Consider the following 18,534-nt stretch of genomic DNA (forward strand, 5'->3'; position numbering starts at 1 on the left):
ATATTTCCTCCAAATCAACAGTAATAGCAGGCCTACTCTCTGATATATTGTGTGTGTGTATAGTGCAGTATAGTGTAGTGTCCTCAGGGACTGCTGTAAATGAGGACCCAATGGGCCCATGATGAAACAGCTGAGGCCCAACAGAAGTCCATCACACAGTAGAGGAGATGAGCCTTACTGTATTTACCCCTACCAGTCACATTTACTCCTCTTGCTTGGCTTTTCTTTTTTTTTCATCTGTCGGGTGTTTTTTCCTCGTTCTCTGCCTGTCTATTTTCCTTTTAGTTTCCTGTAAAGGTTAACCAATCTTTGCTTAATCTCTGACAGGAAGACAAACGGCCAGGCTCAATCAGAGCTCAAATCCCCTCTCCCTCCCCTCCTGTTACATGGGCCCTCTGCTTCCATACACACACACAGGCATAATTTAACGACGGCTGTTGCCTCAATATAATGTGAGCCCAAACATTTGAAATAAGCTAAATTGCCATTTCAATAACATATTGATTCTCATACTTCAGGCATTTGCTTGTGGTGTGTCTTTTAGTGTCTGTCCAGTGATTTCCAGTTATGTCTACTTGATCAAAGTTCTGCTGGAGACAGAACTCAGTGGTTGGTGTTGGAATAACGCAGTATGAGTATGAATATTTACAGTCGGGAAGAATGAAATTGCAGAGCCTGTGAAGATCAAATTTACACTTGTAACAAACATGTGAATATGAATAATTTGATACTCTTCCTGTGATATCTTATGTTCTCACGGCTTAGAGAGAATAATATTTGATCTCATTAAAATGACTGGGATATCAAAGCACAGGTGGACCGTTGTCAAGCTGTACTACTTTCTAGATGTGTTACCATAGCGCCGAGCTGACTGATTCTAACTGACGTGGCATAGTAGGAGCCTTGCCTTCACAAGATTGTATGATCCATAGAAAAATGACATATCACTAGTTTACCAGCTCTCTTTAAAATATATAAATCATGTATCATAAACATTCCATGTGACCTAAAATAGGTCAACTCACCATGCTGTTAGAAGATGACTAATCCATCCAGACTAGTGTTATAAATATAGAAAGCAGGTTGACGTTTATTGTCATGAATATTGCCCTGGGGGCAAAACTGAGAGATTTCCACTAGATGGGCCAGCTGCAAAGTCAAAATTGACTATGTCAAACAAATTCCTGAAAACAAAAATAAGCTTTTTGGTCTTAATTTAAGGTAGAGTTAGACATTATGTTAGCAGTGTGGTTAGGGTTAAGATTAGGGTTAGTTTTAAAACCAGCTAGAGTGCCAGCTAGTGACCACTCTGCAGAGCTGCCTCCAGGGCAAGATTCATGACAATAAATGCCAACCTGCATATAGAACAGAGTTTGGTTGACTCTGTGCTGTTGTGTCCAACACTCCAGATTGGGCTTTTAAATTTAGACTAAAGACAACAGGAGTTTTCTCACACTCCTACTCAACCAGAACTGCAGCTATGGATCAGTATCCTTTGATCTTTGAGCAGCCCGGGTCCCAGCTCTGCAGCCCTGTTGAACCAGGAAGTCACCCAGGTGGGAGAGGATGGAGAGCAGGAAGCCAGCATGTCCTCCTGGATCCCAGTTCTCCACTGAGTTTTGGACCGGGTGGCAACATGAAACTTCACAGGAGCATCGGCTGTTGACAGGACACAGCTTGCTCCAGCACTGGCTACTGTCATAGCTGAGGTGATGAGACCTTGGCCTAGGCTACTCTTCAGTAAACATTTTGTTTACATTATAGCATTCTAAAATTGAATAAATAGATGTTTTTCCCTCAATCTTCACACAATACCCCATAATGACAAAGCTAATTTATATTAAAAAATACTTTTTAGTGTACTATGCTTTGAGCCTTACCTGCTCAAAGCATAGAATAGTAATAGTAGGATAGTAATGTTTCAAATAAAATAGTGTGGTGACCACTCATTAACGTTTGTATTAAGCATACTCTGTTATTTCAATGACAAATTCCTTTGTGGGAATAAATACCACTGGGATTCCTGATTGGAAATTAATGTAGCCTATTTACTGTCTTGAATTACTCCCCAATTACTGATCTATGTTGGAGGTAGAGACCATCATTACAATCTCATCTATATTATTTTTAATACATTTTCTGAACCACAATCTTCAAATCAAATTGTCCTCTCTCTCCTGCTCTCTCTCTCTCTCCCCCTCTCCCTCTCCACATCTCCTTATTCCTAGAGAACATGCTTTACCACATTCCACCCCCCTCTGTTCTCTGCTGGTAGCATCTTCTTTGTGCAGAACAGCGATGAGGCAGCAAGCTCTATGCTCCCTCACTTCAGAGCAGCTCTTTCTTTGAAAAGCGCCCAGCCCTTTTTCCCGTTCTATTCCTCTCACTCCCAGATATATTTTTCTCCACTCATTTACTTCGCAAACACGTACTACATTTTGTGTAAGGGTGAGTGAGATGCAACACAATATTCCAATAAACTTTACCACAAACTGAAATTATCCTCTTCGGGTCCTGTCCGCGCCTAGTGCCAACACCTTTTGATTTAGAAGTATTATTGAACATTGCGGACCCGCGTTGCTTTGATACTTTGCTGCAGAATTGAGTTCAAAGCGCGGAGAGTGGCCGCGTTTGTGCGGAGATATGCGGGGAGCGACGCACCAGTCTGGCATGCACAGAACGAAAGGGCTGTTACAAGAGCCAGGTAAGGATACCCTTTTAACTCGCGTGAGCCTCTTTCAACGGCAGGAAGAGCGTGCGGTTAAAGTGTGATGGAGACCGCGTGAGTGTACCTGTTAGATTGACAACAGACAATAGAAGTGTTAAACTTGTAAAGGTTGTTATTTGAGTCAAGCCATAGACAGTAGTCTCAATAGAGATGGAGCAATTGAGAAATTAGAGATTAACCTGGACAATAACCTGCTATAACATGCATCAAAATATCTCTGTATGTTTGCTACAGCACCGTTAATCTCATTAGTCTATTATCAGTCGCCTTTCCGCCTATTTTTAGCTGTCTGAAATATCAACGGAGACGTACATCATCTTCACATAATCGAATGACAGACGGAACGCATGAGGAAGACCTGTGCCACTTTATCTGTTGTGATTAGTTGCACCCATGACGAATGCATATATAAAGGAAATATCTTATTCTGTTGGTAGTAAACTCATTTTAATACATTATTTGTAAGCCTGTAATTTGAATTCCTATATAAAGCAGTAGGCCTATGACTACATGTTGAAGTGCTTTGGCATCATTGTATTGGTTTTTGTAATGTTGTAATATGTGTATTGTCGTGTTATTAAATGTATAATTCACCTAAATTAAAAAAAAAAAAATTTAATTGGGGAAAATAGCCTAATCTACCTCGATATTTAGCAACCCAAGATTGAGCTGATTGTTTACATAGCAACATAATGTCATTAGCATTATCAGAGCAAAACAACGTGAGTGACAGGACCCCTGCTAGCATCCTCCAAATAGCATGCCTGAAAAGCCTCAAAGTAACTTAAAATGTTGTAACATAATTTCTTGGGGAGGTTGAATATAATATCAAATGTCAGATATTAACTTTGAATAAACACTTCTTTTTTTTAAATAGTGTACTACACTGTTATAGGCCTATGTGGTATTCACCATAATACTGAGATTTAATTTGATTTATTACAGTACAGTTATTAATTTCTCACTGGTGATTTTTGGTCTGTTTTTATTATTGGTTGAAAGGGAAAGATGCAATTTAGATGTAATTAAACTGACTTGAATGGAGCATCACCAATTCATAGCATACACACACACACCTCACACACTCCCACTCCTACACATACAGTGCCTTCAGAAAGTATTCATACTCCTTGACTTATTACTGGTTACATGTGGTCTGGTTACACGTGGTGTGAGGCCACTTGGGCATACTGCCACATGATCTAAAACGCCATTGGAGGTGGCTTATGGTAGAGAAATTCATATTAATTCTCTGGCAACAGCTCTGGTGGACATTCCTGCAGTCAGCATGCCAATTGCATGCTCCCTCAAAACTTGAGACATCTGTGTAATTGTGTTGTCTGACAAAACTGCACATTTTTATTGCTGGGACCAAAAAAACTGTCCCCGGCACAAGGTGCACCTGTGTAATGATCATGCCGTTTAATCAGCTTCTTGATATGCCACACCTGGCAGGTGGATGGATTATCTTGGCAAAGGAAAAATGCTCACCAATAGAGAGAGAACACATTTGTGCACAAGATTTGAAAGAAATAACCTTTTTGTGCGTGTGGAAAATATAACGGATTTTTACTATTTCAGCTCATGAAACATGCGACCAACACTTTACATATTGCATTTATATTTTTGTTCAGTGTAGTATGTACAGTCTTTTCAGAAAGTATTCATACCCCTTGACCTTTTCCACATTTAGTTGTTAGCCTGAATTCAAAATTGATTAAATAGATGTTTTTCTCTATACACAATACCCCATAATGACAAAGTGAAAACATTTTTATACATTTTTGCAAATTTATTGGAAATCAAATAGAACAATATCTAATTGATATACTGTAAGTAGCCCTATTCACACCCCTGAGTTAATATTTAGTAGAAGCACCTTTGGCAGCAATTACAGCTGAGTCTTTCTGGGTAAGTCTCTAAGAGCTTTCCACACCTAGATTGTGCAACAATTTAAGCTCTGTCAAATTGGTTGTTGATCATTGCTAGACAACCATTTTCAGGTCTTGCCATAGATTTTCAAGTAGATTTAAGTCAAAAATGAAAATTCACTGTCTTCTTGGTAAGCAATACCAGTGTATATTTGGCCTTGGGTTTTAGGTTATTGTCCTGCAGAAAGGTGAATTCATCGCCCAGTGTCTGGTGGAAAGCAGACTGAACCAGTAGGATTTTGCCTGTGCTCAGCTCCATTCCGTTAATGTTTTGATTGTGAAAAACTCCCCAGTCCTTAATGATTACAAGCATACCCATAACATGATGCAACCATTTGTAAACATTTCTAAAAACATAATTCCACTTTGACATCAAGGGATATTGTGTGTAGACCAGGGGAAAACAATCTCTATTTAATCAATTTTAAATTCAGGCTGTAACACAACAAAATGTGGAGAAAATCAATGGGTGTGAATACTTTCTGAAGGCACTGTACATATGAACCAAACAGTTCTAAACAAACCAGGCCATGCAGTGGCATCGTGCAGTTTCGCAGGCTGAAAAACTGGGGCAGAGAGATAAATGTGCTGTTTTATACATAGCCTCTCAAAATGTAATAGGATCTCTATGTCATTAACCTTCAAAGTTCCAGAATGGAGTGAAAATGGCATCCATATTGGTCAGGGAAAAATCCAAACCAGTCTAATTGGAATTAATGGCAGTCGAGGCATAATCCAGATGTGATATATCAGAAATTGTGTAATCGAATAACCATCAACCTAAAATATTGTCTTATAATTATAAATACAGTTTATATGGGTTTTATACAAATGTTGTGTATAAATAGCCTGTAAATATATGTAAAGAGACCATAAATGTCTTCATTTTCTTTGAAAGCTGTGATATGATACAATATCAGTACCTGTTGCATTGCAAGTCCTATCATCAACTGATTTCGGCCAACGTATGGCTGTAGATTGACTGCATTGTTTGAATGGAATATTGGCAGTTAGAAAAATGTATGGAATTATTCATCTAAAACTATCTGGCTAGCTAGCTAACAAACATAGTAGGCCTACAGTGCAGATACATTATTTAAATGCATTATTTTACGCTATCTTATCACAACACGGTTTGCCAACTCCCTGACCAAAAGAGCTGACATTTAGGCCATCAAAAGGCGGCTCATGTCCATTCTATTATTCTAATTCTTAAATATGTGGTTTTATAGCTACTCTGTCACGTCCTGACCAGTATAAGGGTTATTTGTTAATGTAGTTTGGTCAGGACGTGGCAGAGGGTATTTGTTTTATGTGGTTCGGGGTGGTGGTTTATTTAGTAGGGCGTTTGATTTATTATTTCCGGGTTTTGGTTTATGTTCTATGTTTTGTACTTCTATGTTCTTTCTGGGTTGGTGTATTTCTATGTGTAGGTTAATGGGGGGTGGGATTCTCAATTGGAGGCAGGTGCTTTCTCGTTGCCTCTGATTGAGAGTCCTATATATGGGTAATTGTTTGGTTTAGTGTTTGTGGGAGATTGTTTCTTGTTTTGCGTGTGTGAGCCTGACAAGACTGTTTGGTTGTTCATGAGTTTTTCTTCGTTGTTTTGTTATTTTGGTGTTCAATTTATTTTCAAATAAATATCAAGATGAGCATCCACATTCCTGCTGCGTTTTGGTCCTCCATTCCAGACGATAACCGTTACATAATCTCATGCTATTTTACACATTTTGCCATGAGGCAGAGAGAAAATGTTGCGGTTTTAAAGCTAATTTCCTGTAATATATATATATTTTAAATTTATGACATGTTCATATGCTATCTGGGGGGCCCAACCTCCTGGGAGAAGCCCAACCCTGATTGCAGGAAAATAATGATATATCTCATCAATATTCAAAAAATGTGTTTCGTGTTTATTCCTTTTCCACATCATTGCGGGATTAGTATTGGTTCTCTGTAAGACATGCCTTTGCTTCATTTGACATTTGAAGCAGTGGGACAGATTTCCACTTCATTCTCTATATCTGAAATTAGAGGATGTCTTGGCTCTCTCAACATAAAATCCTCCTGCTGAAAACATGGGCACAGTAAAGAGGACAGGAGAAGAGAGGGAGAGGACATGAAAGAGGGAGAGGAGATGAAAATAAAACAATTTTCTGCCCAGTCAAGGTGTGTGTGTGGGTGTGTTGTGTAGGTTTCACCTTTACATATGTCACATCTGTGCAGCATGGGGTGCAGAGGAGGCTGGGAGTGACTGAGGCACGTCCAGGTTTTTATGAGGCTCTTAAAATTTGACCGGCAAGAAGCAATTTACCTCAGCCTAGGACCCATAAACCTTATGACAGACAGCGAGAGAGGGCGTGTGATTGAAAAGCTTCCCAGACTCCTGTCCAGCATGCATTATGAGGAGCAGCAGAGAGGCATCTTTCAGCAGCTTGTCCATATCAATCCTGACTGCTCTTGGTTCAGGAGCGGGGATTCTGCACACCAATCACTCACCTCTGTCCGTCTCGATGTACCACACTGCTATGTGAACAGTGTTTGTAGAAGGCACAATTTCTCATCCACCCTGATCACACGCCACTGTGAAACAAGTGCGAAATTTCATGCTGTTTTTCTGCAGCTTGAAAAGGGAGAGAGGGATAGGATAAATGATAGTGGAATACAGGTCTGTTTCCATTGGTCCAGCAAGCTCCTTTGTTACAGTACAGACTAATTACACCCACTTGTGCATCTTTTCTGGCAAAAAAGAGAAGGAAGGTTTAAATTGAAAATATGGATTCCATTAACCTTGCAGGCAAAGGGCCACTCTCCAGCATCACATTAGCAGTGAGGGGAATTGGGGAAAGCATACAATTCTATTATTGTTTTATAAGCTGACAATTTGTTAATTTGCTGTGTCTGAAGTGTAAACGGACTGTTTCATCAAGGGCATCTTAATGGGATGTGCATGATGGAAGCGGCTTAGAGGTGTGGAGGGCCCTGATAAACAGGAGACTGTTGGGATACACACACAAGCTCGCACACACACACACACACACACACACACACACACACACACACACACACACACACACACACACACACACACACACACACACACACACACACACACACACACACACACACACAGCATAGAGGCACACAAAAATATTATGTATACTCAAATACTGACACATGAACACATCAACGTGTTGTTGTAATGGTCGGCAGGTCTGAAACTTCTTGATAGATAATGCCATTCCCTTGCTCAATGCCAGCTTGGGCCTGTTGTTGATCTTTGTTGGTGTCAATGGCAACAACAGAGTAATGGTGTCTTCTTCAGTGTGTAGTGTAGTGTAGTAGCGTGCACGTGGCAGTAGCCCCACTTGATGGCCTCTACTGGTACACAGCCACAGGTGCTTCTGTTGCATTGAGATTGCTGGGAGGTCAAACTCAGATTAACCTTGAGTTTAAGCACCATCTCAGGGTGGTGTCACAAACCTACTATATACAAACATATGAATAGCTGTAGTTGAAATACAATCATAAACATAATTGGATTGAGTAGTAGAAGATATGAAATGATTATTTTAAAAGGAACTGTGATGAAGATTTGGTCAGACATTTGATGGGTCAGCTTACCATGTCCCCCTGAAAATCTCTGTGTGTACTACCACAGTATGCACACTGGCCATGTCCAAAATCCTTCAGAAAGTATTCACACCCCATGACTTTTTCCACATTTTGTTGTGTTACATGAATTCAAAGTGGATTAAATTGAGATTTCTTTTAAAAACACAACACCCCATATTGTCAAAGTGGAATTATGTTTTTGGAAATTTTTAAATTTATAAAAAATAAAAAGCTGAAATGTCAATAATTATTTAACTCCTTCATTATGGCAAGTCTAAATAAGTTCAGGGGTAAGTTGCATGGACTCACTCTCTGTGCAGTAATAGTGTTTAACATGATTTTTGAAAGACTATCCAGTCTCTGTATCACACACATAGTTATCTGTAAGGTCCCTCAGTTGAGCAATGAATTTCAAACACAGATTCAACCTCAAAGACCAGGGAGGTTTTCCAATGACTCGCAAAGAAGGGCACCTATTGGTAGATGGGTAAAAAAAAATAAAAAGCAGACATTGAATATCCCTTTGAGCATGGTGAAGTTATTAATTAGGCTTTGAATTGAGTGTCAATACACCCAGTCACTACAAAGATACAGGCGTCCTTCCTTACTCAGCTTTCGGAGAGGAAGGAAACAGTGAGATTTCACAATGAGGCCAATGGTGACTTTAAAACAGTTACAGAGTTTAATGGCTGTCATAGGAGAAAACTGAGGATGGATCAACAGCATTGTAGTAACTACAAAATACTAACCTAATTGACAGAGTGAAAAGAAGGAAGCCTGTATAGTATAAAACTTTTCCAAAACATGCATCAAGGCAGTAAAGTAATACTGCAAAAAATGTGGCAAAGCCTTTCACTTTTTGTCCTGAATAAAAAGTGTTATGTTTGGGTCAAAGCCAATACAACACAGTACCACCCCCAATATTTTCAATTATAGTGGTGGCTGCATCATGTTATGGCTATGCTTGTAATCATTAAGGACGGGGGTGTTTTTCAGGTTAAAAAATAAAGGGAGGCCTCACGAGTGGTGCAGTGGTCTAAGGCACTGCATCGCAGTGCTAGCTGTGCCACTAGAGATCCTGGTTCGAGTCCAGGCTCTCTCGCAGCCAGCTGCGACCGGGAGACCCATGGGGCAGCGCACAATCGGCCCAGTGTCGCCCGGGTTAGGGGAGGGTTCAGCCGGCAGGGATGTTCTTGTCCCATTGCGCTCAAGTGACTCCTGTGGCGGGCCGGGCGTAATGCATGCTGACACGGTCGCCAGGGGTACAGTGTTTCCTCCGACACAATGGTGCAGCTGGCTTCTGGGTTAAGCGGGCATTTTGTCAAGAAGCAGGGTTGTGTTTCGGAGGACGCACGGCTCTAAGACCTTCGCCTCTCCCGAGTTCGTTTGGGAGTTGCAGCGATGAGACAAGACTGTACCTACCAATTGGATACCACAAAATTAGGGAGAAAAAGGGGTTAAAGTATTATAAAAAAAAGAAATGGAATAGAGCTAAGCACAGGCAAAATCCTAGAGGAAAACCTGGTTTAGTCTGTTTTCCACCAGACACTGGGACATGAATTCACCTTTCAGCAGGACAATAACCTAAAACACAAGGCCACTGGAGTTGCTTTTCAAGAAGACAGTGAATGTTACTGAGTGGCCGAATTACAGTTGACTTAAATCTACTTAAAAATCTATGGCAACATCTGAAAATGGTTGTCTATCAATGATCAACAACCAATTTGACATAGTTTGAAGAATTTTGAAAATAATAATGGGCAAATGTTTCACAATCTAGGTGTGGAAAGCTCTTAGAGACTTACCCAGAAAGACTTACAGGTGTAATCTCTGCCAAAGGTGGTTCTACAAAGTATTGACTCAGTGGTGGGAATAGGCCTATTTACGTAAATTAGATATTTCTCTATTTCATTTTCAATACATTTGCAAACATGTATAAAAAACATGTTTTCACTTTGTCATTATGGGCATATTGTGTGTAGATGGGTGAAAATATATATTTAATACATTTTGAATTTGGCCTGTAACACAACTAAATGTGGAAAAGGTCAAGGTGTATGAATACTTTCTGAAGGTACTGTACATACTACACTGAACAAAAATATTAATGCAATATGTAAAGTGTTGGTCGCATGTTTAATGAGCTGAAAAAAAATAATAATAATAATATTTCTCTCACATTTTGTGCACAAATGTGTTTATATCCCTATTGGTGAGCATTTTTCCTTAGCCAAGGTAATCCATCCACCTGACAGGTGTGGCATATCAAGAAACGGATTAAACAGCATGGTCATTACACACGTGCACCTTGTGCTGGGGACAATAAAAGGCCACTTTAAAATGTGCAGTTTTGTCACACAACACAATGCCACAGAGAGTGTACAATTGCCATGCTGACTGCAGGAATGTCCACCAGAGCTGTTGCCAGATAATTTAATATTAATTTCTCTACCATAAGGTTCCAACATCATTTTAGAGAATGTGCCAGTATGTCCAACCGGCATCACAACTGCAGACCACGTGTAACCATGTCAGCCCTAGACCTCCACATCCGGCTTCTTTGCCTGCAGGATTGTCTGAGGGGGGTGATGAGGAGTATTTCTGTCTGTAATAAAGCCTTTTCTGGGGAAAAACTCATTCTGATTGGCTGGGCCTGGTTCTCCAGTAGGTGGACCTGGCTGCCAAGTCGGTGGGCCTATGCCCTCCCAGACCCACCCATTGCTGCACCCCTGTCCTGTCATGTGAAATCCATAAATGATGGCCTAGTGAATTTATTTCAATTGACTAATTTCCTTACAGTACCAGTCAAACGTTTGGGCACACCTAGTCATGCAAGGGTTTTTCTTTATCTCTACTATTTTCTACATTGTAGAATATTAGTGAAGACATCAAATCCATGAAATAACAAATATGAAATAATGTAGTAACCAAAAAAGTGTTAAACAAATCAAAATAGGGTTTATATTTGAGATTCTTCAAAGTAGCCACCCTTTCCCTTGATGACAGCTTTGCACACTCTTGGCATTCTCTCAACCAGCTTCATGAGGTAGTCACCTGGAATGCATTTCAATTAACAGGTGTGCCTTGTTAAAAGTTAATTTGTGGAATTTATTTCCTTGATGCGTTTGAGCCAATCAGTTGTGTTGTGACAAGGTAGGTGTGGTATACAGAAGATAGCCCTATTTGGTAAAAGATCATGTCCATATTATGGCACGAACAGCTCAAATAAGCAAAGAGAAACGACAGTCCATCATTACTTTAAGACATGAAGGTCAGGCAATTTGGAAAATGTAAATTACTTTGAAAGTTTCAGTCGCAAAACCATCAAGCACTATGATGAAACTGGCTCTAATGGGGACCGCAACAGGAAAGGAAGACCCAGAGTTACCTCTGCCAAAGAGGATAAGTTCATTAGAGTTACCAGCCTCAGAAATTACAGCCCAAACAAATGCTTCACAGAGTTCAAGTAACAGACACATCTCAATGTCAACTGTTCAGAGGAGACTGCATGGATCAGGCCTTCATGGTCGAATTGCTGCAAAGAAACCAAAATGTAGAGATTTTGGTTCCAACCACTGTGTCTTTCTGAGACACAGATTAGGTTAACGGATGATCTCCATGGAGGGTGAGGTGTGATGGTGTGAGGGTGCTTTGCTGGTGATACTGTCAGTGATTTCTTTAGAATTGGACACACTTAACCAGCATGGCTACCACAGCATTCTGCAGCGATACGCCATCCTATCTGGTTTGTGCTTAGTGGGACTATCATTTGTTTTTCAACAGGACAATGACCCAAAACACACCTCCGGGCTGTGTAAGGGCTATCTGACCAAGAAGGAGAGTGATGGAGGGATCCATCAGATGACCTGACCTCCACAATCCCCCAACCTCAGCCCAATTGAGATGGTTTGGGATGAGTTGGACTGCAGAGTGAAGGAAAAGCAGCCAACAAGTGCTCAGCATATGTGGGAACTCCTTCAAGACTGTTGGAAAAGCATTTCAGGTGAAGCTGGTTGAGAGAATGCCAAGAGTGTGCAAATCTGTCATCAAGGCAAAGGGTGGCTACTTTGAAGAATCTAAAATCTAATTTGTTTAACACTTTTTTGGTTGTTACATGATTCCATATGTGTTATTTCATAGTTTTGATGTCTTCACTATTATTCTACAATGCAGAAAATAGTAAAAAATAAAGACAAACCCTTGAATGAGTAGGTGTGTCCAAACTTTTGACTGGTACTGTAACTGTAACTCAGTAAATCTTAGAAAAGTTTGCATGTTGCATTTATATTTTAGTTCAGTATATCTAGAACGTACTGTTTAGTAAAACAGAATACAGTAAGCAACAAATATCAGCATGCTCGGCTCATCCTACTGAGAATGCATCATCTAATGAGCAATTGCATTGATTCCCTCCCTTCGTTCATTTTGGTAGAGCGCGTCCCCTCAGCTGATTATCAGCTGTTGTCAGACACACTTGGGTCTCAAAAGACGATTATTTTCCTCAATAGTGTGCAGCAGATTCTACTAATGACTATGCTTTGCTTCTATAAAGTATTGAATCTGGGGTGTGAATAGGTCTACATACAGTATGTAAATGAGATATTTCTGTATTTCATTTACAATACATTTGTAAAAATTTCTAAAAATTTGTTTTCTCTTTGTCATTATGGGTTATTGTGTGTAGATGGGTGAGAAACAAAAGCAATGTAATACATTTTCAATTCGGCTGTAACATAACAAAATGTGGAATAAGTCAAGGGGTATGAATACTTTCTGAAGGAACTGTACATACTATTTAGAAAGTACTGTTTAGTAAAAATGAATACAGTAAGCAACAAATATTAGTATACTTGGCTCATCCGACTGAGAATGCATCATCTAATGCTCAATTGCATTGATTCCCTTCATTCGTTCATTTTGGTAGAGCGCGTCCCCTCAGCTGATTATCAGCTGTTGTCAGACACACTTGGGTCTCAAAAGACGATTATTTTCCTCAATAGTGTGCAGCGAATTCTATTAATGAATATGACATCCTGGCATTTAAAGCACACTACATTTTCAAAATTTCACATGCGATAAAACATTCTTTTTTCAGCATACCCAAAATGCCTACTATTTAGAACGCAAGTATGGGTATTCAGACACGGCCATTGATACATAAATCCTGTTGGTTATTATTTCATATAGAGTCTTATCTAGGATCGTGCTCTCTGTCACCTCAGCAGCATCCCATGTCCTAGCCAGTGGAGAATGATGCATGTTGATTCTGCTTTGGCTATCACTGATATGAGGTTAAAAAAATAAAAAATAAAAAAATAAACATCTTCTCATACCGCTATGTCGGCCTTGGGCGATTTGTTTTGATTGAGTGGCCCCCAAGAGGGAGCAGTGAGACAGAGATTCGATCAGCTTGTGTCTCCTGTTGCTGTCTGTTGCTGTGAACCAAAGAGAAATTGTCATGCACGTATAGCACAGAATCCGCTTTGACATTTGAATCATAGATATGGTAGAAAAAGAGAACGAGAGATGGAAAAGGAGAACAGAGTATTTGGCCTAAAAGAGCTATTTACAGTCTGTTTCCCTGCATACTATCAAACTGCCTAACTGCTGGCCTGCATGCTAACAAACTAACTGCATTGTTTAAGAGCAAATGTCCAGAGCAGATGCCACAGATCCCTGTGCTCCCTATCTTTAAGTGTGAGACCTTGGAGATCAGTCTTCCCAAGATGGAGAAAGAGAGGGAGAGGGAGGCGGTATTATTTCTGCTGTGATCATAGAGAATGATAGAGTACATCATTGTATCAGTCGTATTATGGCATCTGTGAGCACACGGTCAGTTTCCTTAACCCATAAGAAGTCTCACTCAGTTGCATACTTTAAAATGGTGGAAGCCCTCAATGGCACTGTCCATGCCAAAATAGGTTATATCCATCTAGAGTCCCCTATCTAACTCTATGGCTGTGATGGCTTGTATGTGTGTTGTTTTCTCTCTCCTCTCCTCGGCTGTACCTCCTCTGCTCCTGGGAGGCTGCCTGGCTGTATGTGGGCTCAGATGGAGGTGCAGGGGACTGTGACACGGCTACTGCTCTTTAGGGACTATCCAGCTCAAGGTCACAGCTGCAAAGTCACATGGAATCGGGTTCCAGGCTGCCCCTCATGATCCTTTTCCCACACTTACATTATTCTGTGTGTTTGTGTGTGAGTCATTGTAGCAAACTATTATGCTATAACCTCCATGTATATTGACAAAAGCAAGATAAAGCCCACTGAAATGTCAGCTGACGTATGTGTGTGTGTGTGTGTGTGTGTGTGTGTGTGTGTGTGTGTGTGTGTGTGTGTGTGTGTGTGTGTGTGTGTGTGTGTGTGTGTGTGTGTGTGTGTGTGTGTGTGTGTGCGTGCCCACGCGTGCGCTCACACTTGTGTATGTACAGGTAACTGCCAAAATAAAGGAAACACAAGTAAATGAGGGATACAAAATATATTGAAAGCAGGTGCTTCAACACAGGTGTGGTTCCTGAGTTAATTAAGCAATTAACATCCACATAATACTTAGGGTCATGTATAAAAATTGCCCATTATTATGGCTAGAAGAGATCTCAGTGACTTTGAAAGGGGGGTCTCAAAGGAGCGTAGAGGTTTTAAAGGGTGTGTGTGTGTGTGTCAATCATCAGAGGCCAGGGGATGTGTTCATTTTGGAAGTGGGCTGCTCAATTGACGGCTACATGGAGCAGGCCTTTGCCGAGAAGCTGCTCAAGTACCAGCCCCTCGTGGCACGCTTGGACAGCCTCGGGTGGAGGTGCAAGCTGGTGGCGATGATATTCGACAGTCTCAGCCATGTACACAGGCTTGCAGTGCATGGCCTCCAGATTGCGAGCCTGACAAAAATTAGGGCAAAGCAATTGGCTAAGTACTGCTCTGTTTCAGCTGTGGTGGACAGCCTAGCTGTTTGGAGGAGGTGCTTTCTGTACCATTTAGTGTCATGCATACAGGGACCTCTGAAATATTTGGATCCTTTATTTGTAAATTTGATTGGTGGATTCAAATAAAGTATTTAAAAAATGTGTGTGTGTGTGTGTGTGTGTCACCAGATCTCAACCCAATTTAACGCTTATGGGAGAGAGACTCAGCATTTTCCACCACCATCAAAACAAAACACCAAATGATGGAATTTCTCATGGAATAATGGTGTCACATCCCTTCAATAGAGTTCCAGACACTTGTCGAATCTATGCCAAGGCGCATTGAAACTGTTCTATTAAGACACGTTATATTGGTGTTTCCTTTATTTTGGCAGTTACCTGTAGATGTAACTGTATGGGTGGCTGGCCAGGGTTCCTGGGTGTCTCAGTGGTCAGTTGGAGACTGGCAGTGGCAGGCTCTCATCCAGGCCTAAGTTTGCACCTCACTTCACCCAGTGCTCTTTCTAGCGTCTCATTTGCATGTGGCATTTCCATGTGCTCTCCGTCTCCCTCATCAGAAACCCTCTGATCCATTACCCCACCACTCTCTATCTTCTTCACTTTACTCTTCCCCCCTCTCTCCATCCCTCCCTCCCTACCTCCTTCCCTTCCTTCCTACCTCCTTCCCTTCCTCATTTTCTCTCTCTCTCTGTTTCTCATGCCTTTCTCTCTTTCTTTCTTCCTTACTCTCTTATTTCCCTCTTTTTCTCTCTCTCTATCTTTTCCTTTCTTTTCCCAGGTAAGAACCCAGGTGTAAATGATTTCATGATAAACATAACCTGTGTTTATTCGAAGTGGGTGGGTTGTTTGTTTCCACTGATTGAACTGGAGGAAATTGTATCAAATCAAATCAAAATGTATTTGTCACATGCGCTGAATACAACAGTGAAATGCTTACTTATAAGCCCTTAGCCAACAATGCAGTTTTAAGAAAACTACCTAAAAAAATAAGAAATAAAAGTAACAAATAATTAAAGAGCAGCAGTAAAATAACAATAGCGAGGCTATATACAGGGGGTACCGGTACAGAGTCAATGTGCGGGGGCACGGGTTAATCGAGGTAATTGAGGTAATATATATAGTGCCTTGCGAAAGTATTCGGCCCCCTTGAACTTTTCGACCTTTTGCCACATTTCAGGCTTCAAACATAAAGATATAAAACTGTAATTTTTTGTGAAGAATCAACAAGTGGGACAGAATTATGAAGTGAAACTAAATTTATTGGATATTTCAAACTTTTTTAACAAATAAAAAACTGAAAAATTGGCCGTGCAAAATTATTCAGCCCCTTTACTTTCAGTGCAGCAAACTCTCTCCAGAAGTTCAGTGAGGATCTCTGAATGATCCAATGTTGACCTAAATGACTAATGATGATAAATAGAATCCACCTGTGTGTAATCAAGTCTCCATATAAATGCACCTGCTCTGTGATAGTCTCAGAGGTCCGTTTAAAGCGCAGAGAGCATCATGAAGAACAAGGAACACGCCAGGCAGGTCCGAGATACTGTTGTGGAGAAGTTTAAAGCCGGATTTGGATACAAAAAGATTTCCCAAGCTTTAAACATCCCAAGGAGCACTGTGCAAGCGATAATATTGAAATGGAAGGAGTATCAGACCACTGCAAATCTACGAAGACCCGGCCGTCCCTCTAACCTTTCAGCTCATACAAGGAGAAGACTGATCAGAGATGCAGCCAAGAGGCCCATGATCACTCTGGATGAACTGCAGAGATCTACAGCTGAGGTGGGAGACTCTGTCCATAGGACAACAATCAGTCGTATACTGCACAAATCTGGCCTTTATGGAAGAGTGGCAAGAAGAAAGCCATTTCTTAAAGATATCCATAAAAAGTGTCGTTTAAAGTTTTCCACTAGCCACCTGGGAGACACACCAAACATGTGGAAGAAGGTGCTCTGGTCAGATGAAACCAAAATCGAACTTTTTGGCAACAATGCAAAACGTTATGTTTGGCGTAAAAGCAACACAGCTCATCACCCTGAACACACCATCCCCACTGTCAAACATGGTGGTGGCAGCATCATGGTTTGGGCCTGCTTTTCTTCAGCAGGGGCAGGGAAGATGGTTAAAATTGATGGGAAGATGGATGGAGCCAAATACAGGACCATTCTGGAAGAAAACCTGATGGAGTCTGCAAAAGACCTGAGACTGGGACGGAGATTTGTCTTCCAACAAGACAATAATCCAAAACATAAAGCAAAATCTACAATGGAATGGTTCACAAATAAACATATCCAGGTGTTAGAATGGCCAAGTCAAAATCCAGACCTGAATCCAATCGAGAATCTGTCGAAAGAACTGAAAACTGCTGTTCACAAACGCTCTCCATCCAACCTCACTGAGCTCGAGGTGTTTTGCAAGGAGGAATGGGCAAAGATTTCAGTCTCTCGATGTGCAAAACTGATAGAGACATACCCCAAGCGACTTACAGCTGTAATCGCAGCAAAAGGTGGCGCTACAAAGTATTAACTTAAGGGGGCTGAATAATTTTGCACGCCCAATTTTTCTGTTTTTTATTTGTTAAAAAAGTTTGAAATATCCAATAAATTTCGTTCCACTTCATGATTGTGTCCCACTTGTTGTTGATTCTTCACCAAAAAATACAGTTTTATATCTTTATGTTTGAAGCCTGAAATGTGGCAAAAGGTCGAAAAGTTCAAGGGGGCCGAATACTTTCGCAAGGCACTGTACATGTGGGTAGAGTTATTAAAGTGACTTCTGCATAGATAATAACAGAGAGTAGCAGCAGCGTAAAATAGGGTGGGGGGGGACAATGCAAATAGTCTGGGTAGCCATTTGATTAGATGTTCAGTAGTCTTATGGCTTGGGGGTAGAAGCTGTTTAGAAGCCTCTTGGACCTAGACTTTGCGCTCCGGTACAGCTTGCCGTGCGGTAGCAGTGAGAACAGTCTATGACAAGGGTGGCTGGAGTCTTTGACAATTTTTAGGACCTGCCTCTGACATCGCCTGTTGCACTACAGCACCCTCTGTAGTGCCTTGCGGTTAGAGGTCAAGCAATTGCCATACCAGGCAGTGATGCAACCAGTCAGGATGCTCTTGATGGTGCAGCTGTAGAACCTTTTGCCAAATCTTTTCAGTCTCCTGAGGGAAATAGGTTTTGTCGTGCCCTCATCACGACTGTCTTGGTGTGCTTGGACCATGTTACTTTGTTGGTGATGTGGACACCAAGGAACTTGAAGCTCTCAACCTGCTCCACTACAGCCCCGTCAATGAGAATGGGGGCGTGTTCGGTCCTCCTTTTCCTGTAGTCCACAATCATCTCC

General features: G+C 41.0%; 1 protein-coding gene across 2 annotated transcripts in view; it reads left to right on the forward strand.

The window, feature by feature from the left end:
- Window positions 1-2,284: 2,284 nt before the first annotated feature.
- The window catches only part of LOC106567418 (teneurin-2), a 133,292-nt gene continuing 117,042 nt past the window's right edge, over window positions 2,285-18,534 (forward strand). For both annotated transcript variants that reach the window (XM_014136636.2, XM_045693382.1), the window contains exon 1: window positions 2,285-2,704. In XM_014136636.2, coding sequence (XP_013992111.1) covers window positions 2,644-2,704 — 61 coding nt within the window. In that variant the 5' untranslated portion in view covers window positions 2,285-2,643. The remainder of the gene's footprint in view (window positions 2,705-18,534) is intronic.

This window comes from Salmo salar, chromosome ssa13 (assembly GCF_905237065.1).
Source record: "Salmo salar chromosome ssa13, Ssal_v3.1, whole genome shotgun sequence".
NCBI lineage: Eukaryota > Metazoa > Chordata > Actinopteri > Salmoniformes > Salmonidae > Salmo > Salmo salar.